The following is a 23,134-nucleotide window of genomic DNA, read 5'->3' as shown; positions in this document are numbered from 1 at the left end:
ATATATATATATATATATATATATAAAATATTATATATTAAAACAAAATATTTTTAGGGCAAATCACTTCAGCCTCCTCTATCGCCTCCATCTCCATTCTCTCTGAACCCCATCTCTCTCTCTAACTGCAAATTACAAAATCTACAAGAATTAGAATTTCAAAACCCATTGCAAATTACAAAATCTACAAGAATAAAGTTCAAAACCCATATATTTCAATTTTATCTAACTATCTGCAAGAATCAAAAGTTCAAAATCCAGATCGGTATATCATTTTAGATTGTTCAAAAAATCAAAACCCAGATCTTTTAGTTTCCATCGCCCGCTGTTCCAGTTCGGGTTCGCAAGCTTGAGCCGCTGTCTCTCTCTCACTCTCTCCATCACAAGCTTCAGCCGCTGTCTCTCTCTATTTCCATTGCAAGCTTCAGATCTCTCTCTTTTTCCATCGCAAGCTTTCCAAGATTGTTCAAAAAATCAAAACCCAGATCTCTCTCCCTCTTTCTTTCTATCATAAGCTTCAGCCGCTAAATTGTATGTATGGGCAGAAAGAAAAAGAGAAAGCAGAGTGAGAAAGAGGAGAGAGAAAGAAGAACGAGATTTTTTTTTTTTTTTTTCGGGTTTCGGGTTGGGTTCAGGTTGAGCCCCAGCCCAACCCGAATATGTCTGGGTTTTGACAAAACCCAACCCGAACATGAACCCGATTTATGAATTGTATGTCTAAATTTCAAAATCTCTAGGTTGGGGTTGAGCTGGGCTGGGCTGGGTTAGCCCGCCCAAGTTGCAACCCTAGTGGAAAGAATGAGCAAAATAGAAACAAAATGGTGAAAATTTTCCTTGTTCGATCGATCGAACCATACTATGATCGATCACGCTGTGATCATTCCAACCCTGCCTTGATGGATCGAGCTTTTGTCCTTATCCTCAGGAAAATTTTCTCTTCGATCTATCGAACCCCTTAATCTTATCTTCATAACCACTTTTGTCCTTTTCCTGATAAATATCTCAGCCTTTGTCCTTATCCAAATAAGTGCGCCGCCACGCTTTAATCGATTGAAGCAACAGTGTGATTGATCGAACTAGCTTAAAAATCATGAAAAATAGATTTCAAATCGAATTGAAGGTGTGCTAGTGGTTCAATCATTTGGAGGTCCTAGTTCATGAGATCTGACCATTTGGGGTGACATTTGAGCTACCTATATAAGGGATTTGGCTATTTTTATGAAAAGAGGTTGGTTAATTGGATATTGGCTAGAGATTAGAAAGAGAATATACTCATTTTGGGGAGAATTCTTCCAATTGCTAGGGTTTCTAACAAGAACACCAAGGGGAGGAAGATGAATCCAACCATGAAGAAAGCCCTTGAGGGTTGGATAACAACAACCATGAGTGGCTAGATCATTCTCTTAGGGCTAGTGATAGTCCTAGGTTTGCTTCCTAAACTTTAATACTTTGTAATTAGTGGGGATTTGTGTTATAATTATTGTATTGACCTCATGTTTATATAAATCTTGTTTTTACATGATTTGTATGGTTTAATGCTTCCAATTCTATTCATGTGTCTATGCGTGATGGAATGGATGATTATGAGCTTACACTTGATTCTTTACATTTGATGCATGTCTATGTGTATTAAAATAATGGATCTAGTGTTAGTCAATGCATGTTGCTTACTTGATTACTCTTGCGTTTCGTTTAAAGATTATGCTTATTTCTTGATGGATTATGCTACATCATTAGTTTAATTAGTTTAATTTCCTTGTCATTAGTATAATTTTAGTGTAGTTGCTTTAATTTCCTAGATAGGTAGACAATCCATTCTTGTTGTTTGATGATCTATGCTTATGAGTAAGTAGTACATTTTTTTAGATTTTTTTGTGCGTATTGATTGTGGGTTTTTTGAATGGTTAATGGCTTAATTTGATAGGTTATACTACTCACTAGATTAATTAGACAATGTATACTTATTTTGCCATCCATGCTTAGTATTTCAATTACTAGCACATACACTTGATTTGCAACATTTAATCCCCCTGAATTGACAAGTATTAGATGTTTAGTGAGGTAAAGCCTAGTGGTGAACTCTATATTCCAAGACCCCTCTCTCATTCTCTACACCTCATTTACTTTAGTTTGTTTTACATTGCATTGCTTTTAATTGAATCATAGCTTAATTCAACCTACAAACCACTCACTTTGATCATTCGACCTACTAATCCAACTTTGATTCCGTAGTACCTTGCAAATCCCTTGGGACGATCCTTTTTCACTCATACTACAAAGTATAGCGTTAAGTGATTTTTGTAAATTTTAAATGTGGTGGCCACTTCACACACTCACACTTTTTACATCATTTTGAGCACAAGGCACGAGACACACCAGGATGTTTAGGTAGTGTTGGAATAGATTGGATTGCAACTGTATGTATGTATACGTGTGTATCTAAATGTAATACATGTGTGTGTGTGTGTGTATATAAAAGAAAGAGGTTTAAAAAATGAAGATGAGGTGGTGGTGGTGGCGGCGGCAGCTTCTTTGTGGGTAGGTGGTTGATATGAATAATGGGTAAATTGGTAATTTTAGTGTCCCTTCACAAGTCAAAGGTCATTAAGGTCATTTTACCATGTATCAGACACTCAAGTGGTGTCTTCGTTAAATGGAGCAAACATGCGGGGGTGTGATCGTTCAAAAGTGACCAGTTTGCATATGGCTGTCATTATGGCAAATCTCAGGGGGTGTCATTTTAATTAACCCTCACAAATGGGTGTTCAATCTTTTTTGGAAAAAGGAAAAAAATAAAAAAAATACCGTATCACTGCCCTCTACTCCTTAAATTCACACACACGTGCGCACACACACGCACGAACGCACATATAATTCATCACATTCTTAATCTTTACATAAAACAAAAAAACAAAAACAAAAACAAATGAGTGTTCAATCACCCCCACCTTAGGGGTCTTTTTTGCACTTTACCCTACTTTAGAGGTGTTGTCCTTTTTTGTCATTTCACAAAATGACTTTTTTCCAAATAATATATAAATTGTTTCCATAAGGATAATATAATTTGAGGCTTTTTAGCCTTAGAAAATGATATGACTCTATGAGTTGGACTCTTGTGTTTTATATTTTTGTGTAATTTTGCTCATATTCTCCGTTATCAACATATATAATAACATAAAAGTTATACTTAAAAAAAATTGTCAACGTGTCAATATAATTAGAATAAATTAAATAGACTAAGAATAAAAATTCATATGACTTGTAATGACCCGAATTTCTATAACCCGATACATTAATGAGTAACCCGAAACCCAAAACCCGACTCGATATCGAGTGCAAAATACAGAAGCGAAAACAAAAGAAGAGGTCAATAGAGGTAAATATCACCTCTAGGACAGCAAGAGAATCCAATAATAAGTCTCAAGGCAAAACTCAAAGCCAAAAGCGGAAGCTAAGATCAAAACAAACAAAATACAAAACTCAGGGTAAAATGGTCATTTCATGACAAACCTAGATGATGAGGTACATATCATTGTATAGCTAGCGAAAATTCAAGAAACTTAGGTTTAAGAACCACCTAATTCGGATTTAAAATAAGGAAGCAATGAACAAATGAAGTTTACTTGAAAATGAGGCATGGAGCTACGACCGGACGTAAGGTGTCTTGGCTCCCCTAGTGCGCGCATGTTTGCATACATTGGCACCCTCCTTGACAAGCTACGGTCGGATGTAGGCAGCTACGACCGATCGTAGGAACCTGAACCTACTGGTGAATAGTATTTTTGGCCAAAATGCTACAAAGTTCGGGGTTACGTTGGGGACAACAAGTACAACAACAAATCCTCTTCCAGCAACTCAAGAATCCTACCCCGGGCAAATCTTTAGATTTCAAGAATGTTCCTAATGAAAATGCAATAGGATGGAAAGATGGTCGTTGGCAAGGCCGACATAAAATCCTTCCATGGCTAAAGGTGAATCAAAGGTCAAGGTTACCCCACACTCAAAGGTATCAGAAAAATGAAAATAGGGACAAGGGTTATGTAGTTCTTAGTGTCCCCAACAATACTCCCTCTTATGGCAAGTTAAGAAGGTGAGTGGAAGGTGAGGTAAATCAACCTCTAAGCTGGACCAACAATGGTGGAGGGTTTGAGAAAGGAAGAAGATGAAGTTTAGAGGAAAAAATATATTGGAAATGATGAAAGACAAGGGTGATACAAATCACTTACACAACACCAACACCAACACCACCTCTCACACACACACTTTAATCCAAATATTACACTTGTCACCATCCTACACCCCCACATGTCTCCAATCAAATGCCAACACATAACCCAATCAACAAGTGACACCTTGCATAACTTTCTTCTAATTGCACAAAAGTCCATCCTAGAAAATATCTAAAAAGATAATCACATTTTTGCCCTAAATGAAAATATCTTCAAAGATATTCGTACAAAGACCCCAAAAAATGAAAATGTCAACCAAAAGAAATCGCACAACTAACCTAAAATAATAAAAGGTGGAATAAAAGTAAGTACAATACAAATCTCAAATGAAGGAAGTGTCAGGAACTATTCCCGAGCACTTGACTTAACTCGGTTCGACAAAATCCGAACTTGAAAAAATAACGGAAAACAAAATCCATAAAAATAGAAAAGGAAGCAGTCCCTACACGACTACAACTTTTATAATATGAACATACTGCATGATGCAAAGTGCAAATTTTAATAAAAGCATATATATAAAATGAATTGAAAATAAAAATCAAACGTTAATTAAATGTGTTGGTCCTAAGTTCCTTAAGCATTATTTGCCTCTTTAATGTCAAAAATCTGTGTGGCAGTGGCTTCAAAGGGCTTCTTCATTGTCAAAGTTGCTTGAAATAAGTCTCAAGGATAGTGTGGTCATTGTCTAATAAGTGACTTATCCCTTATAACTGTCTTAATATATTTATCACAATACATCTATATGTACATGCTTAATTTGCTGAGAATTGTGTGGATTCAGTTCATGTACATTGTCACAAATGGTTCCAGGGGTAGCATTGTCATTTCTCAGTTGTATTCAACATATACACGTATGTTTTGGATGCTGCATTGCACTGGATTGATCTGAGTGAATCAGCATTGTTATTGATATAGTTTCAGGATTTTTCTTAGCTAAGAAGTTAAAATCTGTTGTAAGGGTATTCTGGTCATTTCTTACTATGCTCATTAGTGTGACACATTTCAGTGGTCATAAAGTAAGTGAATATGCAAGAATATTGCATTTCTTGGAGGTTAAGTCTGGAGCTGAATGGAGTATGCTGCAGTTTTGTGTGTAGGTGTCAATTTCAATGTGCATAGAGACAAAACTGCTGAGGTGGCCTTCTGTTATTGGTTCTTGTTCTTGAAAATATCTGCATTATACCTTACCAATGATTGGCTTGAGGTGACAGGTGTATTCTATGGTTGTACTGTGGCGGCCCAAGTTTTGTAAACCCGATGCGTTAGTGATGACCAAAAAATGACCCGATAACGGATCCGAAATGCGAAAGCGAAAGGTGAAACAATGGTCTCTAGAGATACAATGTGTCTCTAAGACACCAATGTGACCCTCAATGAGTTCATGGAACCCAAAGGAAAACAAATGCGGAAGTGTCGTTTCGAAACAGACAAAAAGGAACCTAGGGGCAAAATGGTCATTTTGCAAAAGTGGATTCAAGTGCTATTGAGCAGTCCGTTGGGAAGACAATGAAAAATTAAACATAATGGACTCAAGAATTTCATTATTCAGAGTCTGGACGAAGGAGAAAGGTCAAAAACAAAAATGATGTCGTGGCGGCCTGACGAGCCCAGCCCACTACTGCTGCAACTGAGAGTAAAAACGGGCATCTAAACGGACTTTTATGGAAAAACTCAAAGAAGAAACACCCCTAAAATTGAGTTTCCTACCCTACACATTGACGAAAACAAAAAAAATGCACTGTAAAATGCCCAGAATGCCCCCAAGAAAATCTGGTCAAGGGGGTAAAAATTTCTCCGAGCTACTGCCAAAGGAAAGGAAATAGGGCTTCGGGAGGTTTTTACATTACCTAAATAGAAAATGCAATCTTCAAATACACCCACGAGACCCTCGGAAGTTTCGGATCGGTCGTCACACTTTTCAAAAAAAAGTCGATGAATAGTACCAAGTACATTTGCACTAAAAATCTGCAAAACTTGGCAGCAAGGATTTTCCGGACAAATATGGATTTTTGAGGGCCATGATGGCATTTTCTGGAAAAACACAAAGAAGAAATCCCCCTCAAAATTGAGTTTTCTACGAGACTCACAAGGAAAAATGAAGAAAACGCATTGTAGAATACCCGAAATGCCACTGGAACAGAATAGGGTAAAACTCCCTAAAAATGCTATTTAGAGTTTTTGTTTCATCAAGGAAGGTGTTGTTTGCCAAAGTGAGTATGCAAGTGCATGAAATATGATAAAATAGATATTCCAACATAGCCTAAAGCCTCTTTACATTCCATTAACAAGTTTTAGCATACAAAGCCTTAATTTCTCATAAATAAGTTACAATGGCAATACTTGAGTTTTAGAGGAAACATACTTGTAACCTTTCAAGTTAATGGCCTTGGCCCATGTCATCCATGTAAAATGCATTAAAAGGAGTGTACTTATGTACACTTTACATACGTAGAATCAAATAATACAAGTTTGATACATAAAGCTACCAAACGATCCAAGGCAATGAAATCTTCAAGTCTTGAGTCCTGTACCTGAAATATGCCCCAGTATCGTAGGGGTGAGTAACATAAAGCTACTCGTAGGAGATGAGCATACATCGACCTAACATTTTACAATTTTATCACCATAAGGTGAAACATATCAAAGGGGTTCATGCCAACTAACGTCTATGTCAAAATGAGACTCAAGAAGCATCCTAAGCTACTTTAAAACATTTCTAGCATAATCACATTGTTCATGCAATTCAAACAACATGGAAACATGTTATACAAAGCAATAAGATATAGATTCTCAAAGTCTTCAACGTGAAATCCAAGATACGAAAACAACAAGAATGGGTCATGCCACCTAAAGTCTATGTTCAAAGTGAATCTATATGATCATTCCTAAACTACATTTGAACATTAAAACACAAATTATGATATCGATGCAATTTAACCAACATTGGAACTTCCAATACAACGCTTAAAGCATGATTTCTCAAAGTTAACATCTTGCAACTTAAAATGGGAAATCAAATAAAGAACAACAAGTTACGATATCATCTAGTTATAAACTTGAAATGAAATACGAAATCAAACAAAGTAGATACTCGGACGTTACGGCGGATTAGACCGACAACATAGTTACTTTAGGGTTATTAGCCCATGGGTAACCTCCCTATGTGCGCACTAGACTATATAGAGGGACAATCCCCCGTACTAGAACCAAGTCCTAGCCGTAGCCAAACAACAACATCCCCAAGTTTCCAAAATCAATAAATTGTGCAACAACGTATATATATATATCAACATGTATATACAAGATATCAACTATTTACCAAGCACAATCCAATTTTGGAAACTTATACAATACATGCTCAAAGTTTACAACTACTATGGTATGAAAGATGTCAAATACAAACAAAGTGTGCAATTCCTTACACATAGCAACAATATATTCAATAAGGAAAAATATATTCTCATGAATATAAAAGTAACAACTATGTTATCCAATGCTCAAAAGTAATCAAGTGAACATACACCAAATCCAAATCCATGATTTAAATATAAAAACAACTTCCAAAATGCAATTAAATCCATGGAGTAAAAAAATAGAATTTAATTAAACATAAATAGTTAAATTATCTAAATCCCAAGTTAATCCCAAATAACCTCAATTTAATATATTTTGAAGGACATGTCATGGTCATCACATATATATCATCAAATGACAAGTTAAGTGACTAAAACACTTAAAACAAAATTAATCAAGCTAATTAATTAATTTCCTCTAGATTTTTAAACAATTCCAAATGCCCTCAATTTAATCTATGTTAGAGAACATGCTAAGGCCTACCCAAATATCACATTACATCATGATTTCATATTTGCTATCACCATGTGAATTAAACTTTCACAAAAGATAAATATTAAATAAATTTTGTAATTCTTATCCAAATGCCCCAAATTTAATATATGTTAATCAACATACTAAATTTTAATTTCCTAGCATGCCACAATTTAATTCTATGTTATACACAAAGTCATATGAATTAAATCTCAAATACATAAATTAATTAAATTAAATTCTAAATCTTAAACAAAACATGCTCACAAATTGTATATGCTCATATAATTATCAATACAACATAAATATAATCCTAAGACACCCCCTACCTCAATTTGAGATGAAAATCTCAAAAGCCATCGAAACGAAACGGCTCCGAATCCGACGAAACTCTTAGGTTTTGTTGGGGACAACACGATCTATATGAATCTCCAAGAAGCCCCATGAAAAACCAAACTTGGTCTAAATCCAAACTCAAAATTTGGTCAGAAATGGTTTCTAAAAAGGGGTAATGGTAGAGCACGACGGGGCGAGCAACAAATGCAAAAGCCGAAGGATTTTCCCTTAGTAAAAGTAGGTTAAAGGAGGAGAGAGAAGATGGCAGCTCCATGGGCATCCATGGCTGCCTTTGGTCATGCAAGGAGAGGAGGAAGAAGAAGAAAATCTGATTTTTCTTCTTTAAGGCACCTATTTATAGTAAATCACAAAAAGTGCCCCAAAAGGGCCCCGCCGAGTCTAGAAAAGTGGATTTTGAGCAAACATGCTCAAATGGCAAAACTCCATGAACAAAAAAGATTCAAAATGAGAAAATATGAATAGCAGAAGAAACGACGTCGAAAAAAGAGTCTCGAGTAGAAAGTTATGCCCCGAGCAAGTTTGGCGGTAACCGGGTTCAAAAACTCTGAAACTGGAGAAAAACGACCAGAATGGAATTGTATGAATTTACAAGTCTACAAAAAGTGAAAATGAATCCCGTATGAGGATCCAGGCTCCAGATGAGACATTTTGTAATAACTTTCGTTAATTGCACAATGGCCCCTACAAAAAGGGTTAACTGCGAAACTGCCCCAGAATGAAAATATCTTCCAAAAGATATTTTCTTAGATGCCCCTAAAATAAAATATCTTCAAAAGATATTTATTAAAAACACCCCAAGAAATAAAATTAATTCCAAAGATTTATGCATCCATGCCCCTATGGGCACCGGGAGCAACCAAAGTACTTTCTTGCAAAAGTAAAGATACGTATTTCGTGGAAACCACTCACGATAAGGATACGTAAAGTCAAAAACCAACTCTGAGCACAAGAAGTGAGGTTGTGCCAAAAACTGACAAACGGAGATAAGACGAAATAGGGAAAATGACAGAATAGGGAAAAGACGAAATAACACATAGTGTCCAAAAACGAAAAATGCAAAAATGACTCGGTCCTTAAAGGAAGTTGTCAATTCACATGAAAGAGTCTCAGAAACCAATTCTGAGCACTCGAGATGACACTAAGCGACGAAAAACCATCCACAGAAAGGAAAAGACGACGGAAAAAATTTATCCGCAAAATTTGAGAAAAAAGGGAAAAGGAAAAAAATGACCGGGTCATTGCAACCTTCCCACCTTAAAGGGATTTCATCCCCGAAATCCAGCCCCAACAAAACAAAAGGCAAAACTAGGATAACTACGGAGTACATCTCCGAGTACCCCAAACAACATGCAACGAAAACAACCCCAAGGCTGAAAGACAACGCTCAAGCCAGTGACATTTGCACCCACGTGCTTACGACTGGACAACCTCTCAAAAGAAAAATGACCGCACGGCCACACGACAAGTCAAAGGTCACTCACAGAACCCAACGCCAGACAAAGGAACGGAAGACAACAACCGTAAGCATTTCTCCTGATGAACCATCATACCGATCCAAAAACAACCCAAAAAGAACTCCAAGATCATCACAGATTAAATCAAAGTACGAAACAAGGACAACGTGGTAGTACGAATAGCGACCAGAACCCGCCCACACTTACTCGTCAGTAAGGTAGCATGACAGTATAAGGCACTAATTCATAACCTGCCCCCCACTAGGTCTACCCATGAAACCTCTCGATACAAATGACATCAATGTCGTGAATCATCATTACCAAAAGCACTACGGGAACCAGGTATCTTGTGAGAGTTGGGGTAGCAAATCCCAAAACTCTGACAACAATGTCATTGGCACCGTTAAGCTTAAGGTCCTAAGTCCTCAGTACAACAAAACCAACAACTCTAACACCTCAAAATACTCCTGTTAACAACCTAAATCATGAATCTAAAGCCTAAAAAACAAGTCAACACCTCAAAAAAATCAAAACGACCCTCACTACAAGACTCTTCATCGAAAGTCCTATATATCTCCCAGAAACAGATCAACCATAAAACCACACCAAAATCAAACATCGGATCAAAATCCCTACTACGGATGACCAAATCCTAGAAATACAAGTCCACTAAGTGGTTCACACATCAAGTCCTGACAACCAAAGTCACAAAACGTATCTCTCAAAACCGTGCTTGGCATCACCAAGCTAAATCAAAATCCTTTAATTTCAATTCACAATCAATCACTGGAACTACAATTCCTCAAAACTATGCCTAGCCAAAGCTAGGACGAGAAAACTCCATAAACAAGCCAAATCCAATGGCGATCTTCCAAAACCTGTCCTAAGAGTCAACCACATCTAGGTCTCCAAAAACCAAAACAAGTCTCCAAAGGACATTCTCAAAAGAGTAGCGAGTTCACCTCACAAATTTAATAAATCCTTAATCAATTGGTCACAAGTCCTCGAAAAATGATCTCACACTAATCAACTCACTCTAAGCATCACAACTTTTTTAACAACCACAGCAAAACTCCCCAAGGAAAGACACGAAGGAAAAGAAACCACCAGTCCTAAGAAGGATAACACCACGACTCCACCTCTGAAATGAATGACAATAAGGTCAAAGACTTCACCCCCTACATGAAAGTAAGTCGACCAAAATCCATCAAATCCTCTCTAAAGACTCAAAACGATAACGATGATCCTCACGGACCAACCAACCCTAAAACTGCACACAAGGCGATGAAGAGAATAGACTCACTCCTTGTGAAGTCCCAACCACGAACCAAGGAAGAAGAGAAATCTCATTCTCCCACTTCCAACCTTAAAGAAATGGACAGCTCAAGACCAAACAAATGTGACAACTCCTCTACAAGGAATTTGACAACAGAATCGTACACACTACGTACGACTGAGGGAAACAAAAAAGAGAATCAAACATAGAAGTCATGCATTTGACAAGGAATGCAACTACCAAATAAATAAATCTACTCTCATAGATAAAATCAAAGGTACATGCGGCACGCCTCCATGTAAACACAAAAGCATATCATTAAAGCATAACAACAACATGACATCTCTAAGCATATATGTAGGGCATGCTAATGTCACACAACAAGAAGACAAATATGGATAGACCTCCACCTACTCATGCATCGCAATAACATAAATCATACTACTAACATGGTAGTAAACGAAATTACAGAAAATAAAATGATGCATGAATGAACCCTATGGACATCGTGTCCTAAAGAATTTAGATAAAAAAAGGACCAATCCTAGCCACAATCTGACTCCAAAACCAATGTGACAACAACCTGTCTCAAAACAAACTTGAGCCCTTACCACGATGGTAAGACTCTAACAATCCATTTCCAGTCAAAAGGTGACACTACAAGTGACACTAACAGTGCAATGGTCTTACCAACCCTGAACATCAATCAATTAACTTGATCTTGAAAGCATTATCACGCAAGGAGAACTTAAATGAAATGGCCACTCTAGCCATACAATCGAACAATCAAAACGATTTCCAAAATCATCCTCAAAATGACCATCAATCACTGACCAAAAGGACTACACCTGTCGGAACAAAACCCAATGCTGATTCCATCCAAACTGCACTCGTAGCTTGCTAGTACGGTAACATGACAGTGCTATGCACCTGCCTATAACGTACCCGCCCAAGAAAATTGCAATCTCAGAAGAACCTTCCAAAACAACCAAGGATCCCAAAAGGTCCAAAACCTAACCATGGCCTAAAATCAACAAATCCAGTACTACGGTTGTGCCTAATGGCTCACCCCACGAGAGCCTAAACAAAAGGTGTCTCTTCACCTACCTCAAAACCAACTCTAGGTCAACAACAACCTAAACTACAATACAACCGTGACTACAATCACCATAAACCTCAACTCGTGCCTCAATGACCACTCCCGTGTCATGCCAAATATACAACACAGTTATGTATATGCGAATCTAATATAGCATACATCATATGTCATGCTCTTTATATTTGAATCAAAACAAGTTAAACAGATAGCATACCACGTATAGTACATAAGCAGCTAAACGTGTTATCAAACCAAAACATGTTATCATGAAGCATATAAGCACGTAAAACAAAGCAACAGAAATGTGATATGCACCCAAAACCCGTCATCCCAAGGTATTCAATCCTGGGAGCTCTGATACCACCTGTGACGGCCTAAGTTTTGTAAACCCGGTGCGTCAGTGATGACAAAAAGATGACCCGATAATGGATCCGAAATGCGAAAGCGAAAGGTGAAACAACGGTCTCTAGAGATACAATACGTCTCTAAGAAACCAATGAGACCCTCAATGAGGTCATGGAACCCAAAGGAAAACAAATGCGGAAGTGTCGTTTCAAAACGGACAAAAAGGAACCTAGGGGCAAAATGGTTATTTTGCAAAAGTGGATTCAAGTGCTATCGAGCACACCGTTGGGAAGACAATGAAAAATTAAACATAATGGACTCAATAATTTCATTATTTGGAGTCCGGACGAAGGAGAAAGGTCAAAAACAAAAATGATGTCGTGGCGGCCCGACGAGGACAGCCCACTACTGCTGCAACTGAGAGTAAAAACGGGCATCTAAACGAACTTTTTTGGAAAAACTCAAAGAAGAAACCCCCCACCCCCCTAAAATTGAGTTTCCTACCCCGAGCGTGGACGAAAACAAAAAAAATGCATTGTAAAATGCCTAGAATGCCCCCAAGAAAATCTGGTCAAGGGGGTAAAAATTTCTCAAAGCTGCTGCCCAAGGAAAGGAAATAGGGCTTCGGGAGGTTTTTAAATTGCTTAAATAGAAAATGTAATCTTAAAATACACCCACAAGACCCCCGGAAGTTTCGGACCGGTCGTCACACTTTTAAAAAAAAAGTCGATGAATAGTACCAAGTACATTTGCACAAAAAATTTGCAAAACCTGGCAGCAATGATTTTTTGGACAAATATGGATTTTTGAGGGCCAAGATGGCATTTTTTGGAAAAACACAAAGAAGAAACCCCCCTTAAAATTGAGTTTTCTATGTGACTAGTGAGGAAAAATGAAAAAAAATGCATTGTGAAATACCCAAAATGCCCCTGGAACAGAATAGGGTAAAACTCCCTAAAAATGTTACTTAGAGTTTTTGTTTCATCAAGGATGGTGTTGTTTACCAAAGTGAGTATACAAGTGCATGCAATATGATAAAATAGATGTACCAACATGGCCTAAAGCCTCTTTGCATTCTATTAACAAGTTTTAGCATACAAAGCCTCCATTTCTCACAAATAAGCTACAATGGCAATACTTGAGTTTTAGAGGAAACATACTTGTAACCTTTCAAGTTAATGGCCCTTGGCCTCATGTCATACATGTAAAATGAATTAAAAAGAGTGTACTTATGTACACTTTACATACGTAGAATCAAAGAATACAAGTTTGATACATAAAGCTACCAAACGATTCAAGGCAATGAAATCTTCAAGTCTTGAGTCCTGTACCTGAAATATGCCCCAGTATCGTAGGGGTGAGTAACATAAAGCTACTCGTAAGAGATGAGCATGCATCGACCTAGCATTTTACAATTTTATCACCTTAAGGTGAAACATATCAAAGGGGTTTATGCCACCTAACGTCTATGTCAAAATGAAACTCATGAAGCATCCTAAGCTACCTTAAAACATTTCTAGCATAATCACATTGTTCATGCAATTCAAACAACATGGAAACATGTTATACAAAGCAACAAGATATAGATTCTTAAAGTCTTCAATGTGAAATCCAAGATTCGAAAACAACAAGAGTGGGTCATGCCACCTAACGTCTATGTTCAAAGTGAATCTATAGGATCATTCCTAAACTACATTTGAACATCAAAACACAAATTATGATATCGATGCAATTTAACCAACATTGGAATTTCCAATATAACGCTTAAAGCATGATTTCTCAAAGTTAACATCTTACAACTTAAAATGGGAAATCAAACAAAGAACAATAAGTTACGATATCATCTAGTTATCAACTTGAAATGAAATACGAAATCAAACAAAGTGGATACTCGGATGTCACGTCGGATCAGACCGACAACATAGTTACTTTAGGGTTACTAGCCCATGGGTAACCTCCCTATGTGTGCACTAGACTATATAGAGGGACAATCCCCCGTACTAGAACAAAGTCCTAGCCGTAACCAAACAACGATATCCCCAAGTTTCCAAAATCAACAAATTGTGCAACAACGTATACATATATCAATATGTATATACAAGATATCAACTATTTACCAAGCACAATCCAATTTTGGAAACTTATACAATACATGCTCAAAGTCTACAACTACTATGGCATGAAAGATGTCAAATATAAAGTATGCAATTCCTTACACATAGCAACAATAAATTCAATAAGGAAAAACATATTCTCATGAATATAAAAGTAACAACTATGTTATCCAATGCTCAAAAGTAATCAAGTGAACATACACCAAATCCAAATCCATGATTTAAATATAAAAACAACTTCCAAAATACAATTAAATCCATGGAGTAATAAAATAGAATTTAATTAAACATAAATAGTTAAATTCTCTAAATCTCAAGTTAACCCCAAATAACCTTAATTTAGTATATTTTGAAGGACATGTCATGGTCATTACATATATATCATCAAATGACAAGTTAAGTGACTAAAACACTTAAAACAAAATTAATCAAGCTAATTAATTAATTTCCTCTAGATTTTTAAACAATTCCAAATGCCCTCAATTTAATCTATGTTAGAGAACATGCCAAGGCCTATCCAAATATAACATTACATCATGATTTTATGTTTGCTATCACCATGTAAATTAAATTTTCACAAAAGATAAATATTAAATAAATTTTGTAATTCTTATCCAAATGCCCCAAATTTAATATATGTTAATCAACATACTAAAACTTAATTTTTTAGCATGCCACAATTTAATTCCATGTTATACACAAAGCCATATGAATTAAATCTCAAATATAGAAATTAATTAAATTAAATTCTAAATCCTAAACAAAACATGCTCACAAATTGTATATGCTCATATAACAATCAATACAACATAAATATAATCCTAAGACACCCCCTACCTCAATTTGAGATGAAAATCTCAAAAGCCATCAAAACGAAACGGCTCCGAATCCAACGAAACTCCTAGGTTTTGTCGGGGACAACACTATCTATATGAATCTTCAAGAAGCCCCATGAAAATACAAACTTGGCCTAAATCCCAAACTCAAAATTTGGTCAAAAATGGTTTCTAATAAGGGGTAATGGTAGAGCACGACGAGGCGAGTAACAAATGCAAAGGCCGAAGGATTTTCACTTAGGAAAAGTAGGTTAAAGGAGGAGAGAGAAGATGGCAGCTCCATGGGCATCCATGGCTGCCTTTGTTCATGCAAGGAGAGGAGGAAGAAGAAGAAAATCTAATTTTTCCTCTTTCAGACACCTATTTATAGTAAATCACAAAAAGTGCCCTGAAAGGGCCCCGCCGGGTCCGGAAAAGTGGATTTTGAGCAAACGCGCTCAAACAGCAAAACTCCGTGAACGAAAAAGATTAAAAATGAGAAAATATGAACAACAGAAGAAACAATGTTGAAAAACGAGTTCCGAACAGAAAGTTATGCCCCAAGCAAGTTCAGCGGCAACCGGGTCCAGAAACTCTGAAACTGGAGAAAAATGACCAAAACGGAATTCTATGAATTTAAAAGTCAAAAAAAAGTGAAAATGAATACCGTACGAGGATCCAGGCTCCAGACGAGACATTTTGCAACAACCTTCGTTAATTGCACAATGGCCCCTACAAAAAGGGTTAACTGCGAAATTGCGCCAGAATGAAAATATCTTCCAAAAGATATTTTCTTAGATGCCCCTGAAATAAATTATCTTCAAAAGATATTTATGAAAAACACCCCAAGAAATGAAATTAATTCCAAAGATTTATGCATCCATGCCCCTACGGGCACCAGGAGCAACCAGAGTACTTTCTTACAAAAGTAAAGATACGTATTTCGTGGAAACCACTCATGATAAAGATACGTGAAGTCAAAAATCAACTCTGAGCACAAGAAGTGAGGTTGTGCCCAAAACTGACAAACGTAGATAAGATGAAATAGGGAAAATGACAAAATAAGGAAAAGACGAAATAACGCATAGTGTCCAAAAACGAAAAATGCGAAAATGACTCAGTCCTCAAAGGAAGTTGTCAAAACACGTGAAAGAGTCTCAGAAACCAATTCTGAGCACTCGAGATGACACTAAGCAATGAAAAACAATCCACAGAAAAGAAAAGACAACGGAAAAAATTTATCCGCAAAATTTGAGGAAAAAGGGAAAAGGAAGAAAATGACCGGGTCATTACATATACGAAGTTCTGTGTACTTTGTATTTCCATATATATATGCTATTAGAGTCATTCTTAAGGTTTAAGCCTTGTGTGTGAGAAATGACATTGAGCTGCAGCCTGAATTATCTCGAGAGCCTTGATTGAACTAGTTTTTCTGAAGTTTTTGGTGATGATTCAAGCCAGAAAAACCCACTGATTCGAGCTATGTGATTGCTATAGCAGAGACAATGTTGCTACTATTGTTTTTCACTACTGCAAGGGCTGAACTGAGTATTGAATTTTAGTTCCAAGGTGCTGAGGTCTTTCAGAGAGTTGACACAGGTATCAATCACCTTTATACACTTGCTCAGTACTGAATTATTGTTGAAATCATGCTGAAATAAAAAATGGGCAGTGAGCTCATCTGTTTTACTTAATTTTCTGAGATATTCTTGGATTCAAGCACTGATTGATTATGCCTTGGTATATGATAAGATTTTAATCCCCTAGCAAGTGTATTTTGATGAATCTTGTACGTTGAAGTTGGTTTAGTGATAGAAAATTGGTCTGCTGCAATTTTCAGTTCTCAACCCTTAGTCATAGACTGTGTTTTTGTTGAAACAAGGGTTGTCTTGGTTCTATATGCTTAACACATGCTATACTTCAGTGATTAAAAGTCATGAACATGAATACCATAGTGAATGAAGACTGAGTATGATACTATTGAATGAATCTCGTAAGGAAATTCCCATTTTACCCCTCAAGATCTAAATGCTGAAAACTAATGTTATGAAGTGGTAATTTAGCATTCTGAGTTATCAGCCTTCCTTCAATTGAAGAAAGAACTTGTGTTTGCTAATTTACATTTGCTATGATTTATTTGGTGAGCTTATAGAGCTTGTTTGGTCCTGGCAGGGTTGCCTAGGACAGGGGAAGTGTGTGTATACACTTGTTTAGCTAGTGTGTGAGTATAGTGTGTGAAAACTAGTGTCTACTTCTGTGACAAGGGTGTGTGCAGAGAGCAAGACAGCTGAGTGTGTAACAGCTTACTTGCAGCTAGTAGATGATTGAATTGGCATTGGCCAAGAACCAAGGTTTTCCCTGATTAAGAGGGTTTCCTTGTAATTTTTGTTGCAGTGTTCATTGATTACTGTTTTCACTGTTTTTAAGTTGTTTCTATAAGAAGGTGTTAACCAATTCACCCCCCCCCCCCTCTTGGTCTTACAATTGGTATCAGAGCTTTGGTATGCTGTGTAGGGTTCTAGCAAGCCTACAGTTGATCTTTGAAATGGATGAAGGCCAAGCTACAAACAAAGCTCCAGGGTTCAGTGGTGTGAACTATGATTCATGGAAAATCAGAATGGAAGCATTCTTAATGTCTCACTCTTATGATGTCTGGCATGCTGCTGTGAATGGAATTGTGGTTCCTAGTCCTGAAAATCCCTCTGAAGCTGATAAAATTGCTATAGCTAATGATGGTAAAGCCAAACATGTCCTTTACTATGCTTTAAAGCAACAAGAATTCACTAGACTCAAGAATTGCAAGTCAGCTAAAGAAATGTGGGACTCTCTTCAGGCTGCCCATGAAGGAAGTACTGTCATTAAAGAAAACAAGATTCAGCTCTACAAAGTTCAATATGAAGCTTGTAAGATGGAGGAAAGGGAAACTGTAGCTGAGTATTTGTTTAGGATCAATGATATTGTCAACAATATGAAATCCCTTGGTGAAGACATTAAAGACTCAGATGTTTGCAAGAAAATTCTCAGGTCTCTTACACCTAGATTCAATGCAAAGGTTACAATTCTTGAGGATAAAGAATTATCTCAAATGAAGATTGATGATCTACAAGCTTCTTTTACAGCCTAAGAAATGAGAATTGGAACTCCAACTATTCAAAGAAGAGAAGCTGCATTTAAAGTCAAAGAAGTTACTAAAGAATCTGATCCAAAGTCTAAGGAAGATGATCTTGAAGAGGATGAAGTGGCCTATCTGTCAAAGAAGTTCAAGAAATTCAGATTTAAGAAAAGAAGTCAATCTCAAAATCTAACTTGTTATGGATGTGGCAAGCCTGGCCATTATATCTCAAGTTGTCCAACTTCAAAAGGTAAAACCAGAGGAAGAAAGAAGGGGGAAACTTCAAGGGAAGATTTGGAAGAAAGGCTCTCTTTTCAGATTGGGTTTACCTGAGGAATCAAAAGAAGATGAGTGTTTGTTTATGGCTACTCTTGAAACACCACAAAAAGCAACTGAAGTTGAAGAAGATAATGAAGACAATGACTCAGAGATTGAAGAAATACTTGAAAAATGTGAGAGACTTGCTGTGAAGTGCAATCAACAAAAGTCTCAGCTAAAAGCCTTAGCTCTGAGTTGTAAAAATCCAAACAACTTCTTGTTAAACACTTCAAACTTAAGTTGTCTACCTTATGTTCAATTTCTCTTAACTTCTCAAGTCTAAAGAAGTCTCAATCCAACACTGAATGGTCAACCAAAAGATGCAGAGAAGAAATCTCACTAATTCTTAAAGAAAGGTCTTTGAAAATGGCTGAGATTTGGAAGCAATCCAGAACGCAAATTGGGAAGACTGGAATTGGTTACATTTGTGACACTGCAACCAAAGTAAAACAAAATCACACTGTGTTTGTTAAGGCATTTTCAAGAGAAGTGTATGCAAGATTTCCAATCATAAAACCCTCAAGAATAAAGCATGATTCATTTGACAACTTCTACAGCAAGTCAAGGTTAAATGAAAGTGATTTTATTACATCAACCTTCAGGAATTACAAAGCTACCAAAATGTATGTAAAGAAGTCTGACATAACTCCAGTTCAAAAAGTTAAGGATAACAGATCTCTTGTGAAGTCTAAGATGATGTGGATACCAAAGAAAATGAATGCTGTGAGTATATTGGTGTATACTGCTTTCAAAGCTGGTAACACAAATGAAAAATGGTACGTTGACAGTGGCTGCTCGAGACACATGACAGGTGATGGTTCCAAGTTTGTATCTCTAAAAAACTTTGATGGAGGAAATGTCATCTTTGGAGACAATCAAAAGGCCAAGATTATTTGTATTGGCACTGTGAGTAAGTCTGATGAACTACCCGAGATCAAAGAGGTATTACTTGTTGAAGGCCTCAAACATAATCTCCTAAGTGTAAGCCAACTATGTGACAATGGGAAGAAAGTCTGTTTTGATAAAGAAAGATGTAATGTGGTTGATATTGAATCTGAAAAAGTCCTATTCTTAGCTTGCAGATCCTCTGGAAATGTGTACACAGTCTCAGAAGAAACTACTTACTGCAATCTGACCTCTCTAGATGAAGCTATACTGTGGCACAAGAGACTAAGTCATCTTCATTCTAAAAATCTAATCAAAATCCTGAAATTGAAAGCTGTGAAAGGTCTACCTGATTTAAAATTCAGTGACAATCATCTATGCAAAACATGTCAGCAAGGCAAACAAACTAAAGTGTCATTCCCTTCTAAAGAAATCAACACATCCAGAGCTCTTGATTTGATACATATGGATCTCTGTGGTCCTACCAGAACTACAAGCATTGGTGGAAGTAAGTACTTTATGCTACTCATTAATGATTTCAGTAGAATGGTGTGTGTTTACTTTCTGAAAGAAAAGTCTGAAGCTATAACACACTTCATTAAGTTTGTAAATCTTGTTGAAAATGAAAGAGGTTGTACTGTGAAGAAGCTTAGATCTGACTTTGGTTCTGAGTTTACAATAAGGGAATTTGAAAGTTATTGTGATGTAAAAGGTATCAAGAAAGAGTTCTCAGCTATAGCTACTCCTCAACAAAATGGGGTTGTGGAAAGGAAGAATAGAACTGTTCAAGAAATGGGAAGAACTATGCTACTTGAAAAAGGTCTTGCAAAGGGATTTTGGGCTGAAGCTGTTAATACAGCTGTATATATCATCAACAGGGTACTTCTTAGACCTAATTCATGTAAAACTCCTTTTGAACTATGGTATGGAAGACCTACAACAGTTCATTACTTTAAAGTGTTTGGCAGTAGGTGTTTCATTCTCAATCATATAGAGAACTTAGGAAATTTTGATTCCAAAGCTGATGAAGGGATATTCTTGGGGTACTCTACAAAAAACAAGGCTTACAGATGCTACAATCTAAGATCCTCCAAGGTTATTGAATCAATTCATGTTAAATTTAATGAAACTCCTCAGTTCAGCATCAATGATGACATTAGTTCTGCACCAGGATTAACTGAAGCCAGTCTATCTCATTCTGTTCAAGGGTTAGATAAATCTGTTAAATCTACTTTAAAACTTGATGACCATAGAGAAGTTACTTATCCAAGATTACAAAAACAGGTTCAAGTTGAAAACATCATTGGTTCTCCTTAGGCTGGTGTTCAAACAAGAAATAAGAAGAAACTCATTGAATTAGAAGCTAATGATGGTGAAGAATATAGTCATTTTACAATGTTATCCTCTATTGAACCAAAGTCTTATTCTGAAGCACAGAAAAGTGAAGATTGGATGGTTGCTATGAAAGAAGAACTTGATCAAATTCACAAGAATGACACTTGGACACTGGTTCCTAGACCTGCAGCTAAGAATGTTATTGGTTCCAAATGGATTTACAAAAACAAACTTGATGAAAAAGGGACAGTTATTAGAAACAAGGCTAGATTGGTGTGTAAAGGATATTCTCAACAAGCTGGTATTGACTATGATGAAACTTTTGCCCCAGCTGCTAGGATGGAATCCATTAGAATGCTCTTGTCTTTTGCTTGTCACAAGCAAGTCAAAGTGTATTAAATGGATGTTAAGTCTACCTTTTTGAATGGAGAGTTAAATAAAGAAGTATACCTAGAACAACTTGAAGGTTTTGAAGATCCTAAGTCTCCCTCCTCTGTTTTCAAGTTAAACAAGGCCTTGTATGGTCTCAAACAGGCTCCTAGGGCTTGGTATGAAAACTGCATCAGTTCTTGATTGAACAAGGTTTTCATTGAGGAAAAGTGGATAGTACTCTTTATGTCAAGCTTCATCAAGATCAGTTCCTTATTCTTCAAGTCTATGTTGATGACATTATGTTTTGTGGCTCAAATACATCTTTAGCCTCAGAGTTTGCCAATTTAATGAAAACTAGAATTGAAATGTCTCTTTTGGGAACTCTTAGATACTTCTTAGGTCTTCAAATTCATCAAACCTCCAAAGGAATCTTCATCTCTCAACAAAATATGCCTCTGAGTTGCTTATAAAATTCAATATGACTGAGTACAAATCTGTTTCAACCCCCTTGTGTCCTAATTCCAAGCTGTCTCTTGAGTGTACCATGAAATCAGTTCCCTCTACTCTTTATAGGTTTATCATTGGCAGTCTATTATATCTCATAGCTTCAAGACCTGATATCATGTATTTTATAGGGTTGGTAGCATGGTTTCAAAGCAATCCTAGACTCTCTCATCTTCAGGCTGCTAAAAGGATTCTGAGATATGTTAAGGGTACTATTTCCTATGGTCTACATTATATCTTCTCATCTACATTGCCAATCACAGCCTTTTCAGATGCTGATTGGGGTGGATCCTTACCTGATAGAAAAAGTACATCAGGCTGTTGCAATCTTCTTGGTTCCAACTTAGTTTATTGGTTAAGTAAAAAACATGATATTGTCTCTCTGTCTACTTCAGAAGCTGAATACATAGCTGCTTCTCAGGCTGGTTCTCAACTTCTCTAGATGCACACTACTCTTGCTGATCTTGCGTAATACCCCTAGTTTTAAAAGGATAGTCCTGTCATTTTTAATTATGTATTTAGTTGCTTGAATTATATGAAATATTTGTTTTATTTGAATTATTGGATTTATTTGAATTATTTGATTATTTGATTTAATTGTTTTAGTTAATATAATTTCATTGTTTGATTTAATTAGAATAAATTGTTTTATTAAATTTTAATTTTATGTTTCCTTTATGGGAATTTATTTGTGGAGTAATTAGATTGAATCTGTATCAGTTATAAGGTGTTTAATTAATGACAGGTATAGTGTTAAACAGTAGGGTTCTCTAAGAAGTTACGATTATATAGCCGATGTATAGTATAACTTGGGTGGTTTGTGGGCCGACTAAGATTTACATTAGGGCTCTGGATCTAATTTTATAAGGATTAGGGTTTAAGTGTTAAGCCTATAAATATGTTATCACGTAGGTTTAGGGTTTTGGGCAAAACAAAGGAAAAACAGAGAGTTAGTTCATAAAATGGAGGGTTGAGAACGAAGGCATCTTAAGGACTGTCAAGGAGAAGAACAGAGAGGACCAAGCGAGGGTTGTGGTGGATTAAACCAAAACCATAAGGGGCTTGAAGGTGGTTAGTAGTTGCCGAAAATT

At 36.5% G+C, this 23,134-nt stretch overlaps 2 protein-coding genes across 2 annotated transcripts; both read left to right on the top strand.

Moving 5' to 3' along the window:
* The first annotated feature begins 18,062 nt into the window (after positions 1-18,062).
* Positions 18,063-18,641, top strand: LOC132277435 (uncharacterized). The gene has a single exon (XM_059779295.1). The coding sequence runs from the start codon at positions 18,063-18,065 to the stop codon at positions 18,639-18,641; it is 579 nt and encodes a 192-aa protein (XP_059635278.1).
* Positions 18,642-22,017: 3,376 nt separating this feature from the next.
* Positions 22,018-22,485, top strand: LOC132277434 (secreted RxLR effector protein 161-like). Its single transcript, XM_059779294.1, has one exon. The coding sequence runs from the start codon at positions 22,018-22,020 to the stop codon at positions 22,483-22,485; it is 468 nt and encodes a 155-aa protein (XP_059635277.1).
* The last annotated feature ends 649 nt before the right edge of the window (positions 22,486-23,134 follow it).

This window comes from Cornus florida, unplaced genomic scaffold (genome assembly GCF_030987335.1).
Source record: "Cornus florida cultivar Cherokee Brave unplaced genomic scaffold, ASM3098733v1 CherokeeBrave_3.0.0_Hap2_Chr10, whole genome shotgun sequence".
NCBI classification, from domain to species: Eukaryota; Viridiplantae; Streptophyta; class Magnoliopsida; order Cornales; family Cornaceae; genus Cornus; species Cornus florida.
The sequence above is the reverse complement of the archived record's forward strand: the minus strand, read 5'-3'. Positions and strand labels throughout refer to the sequence as shown.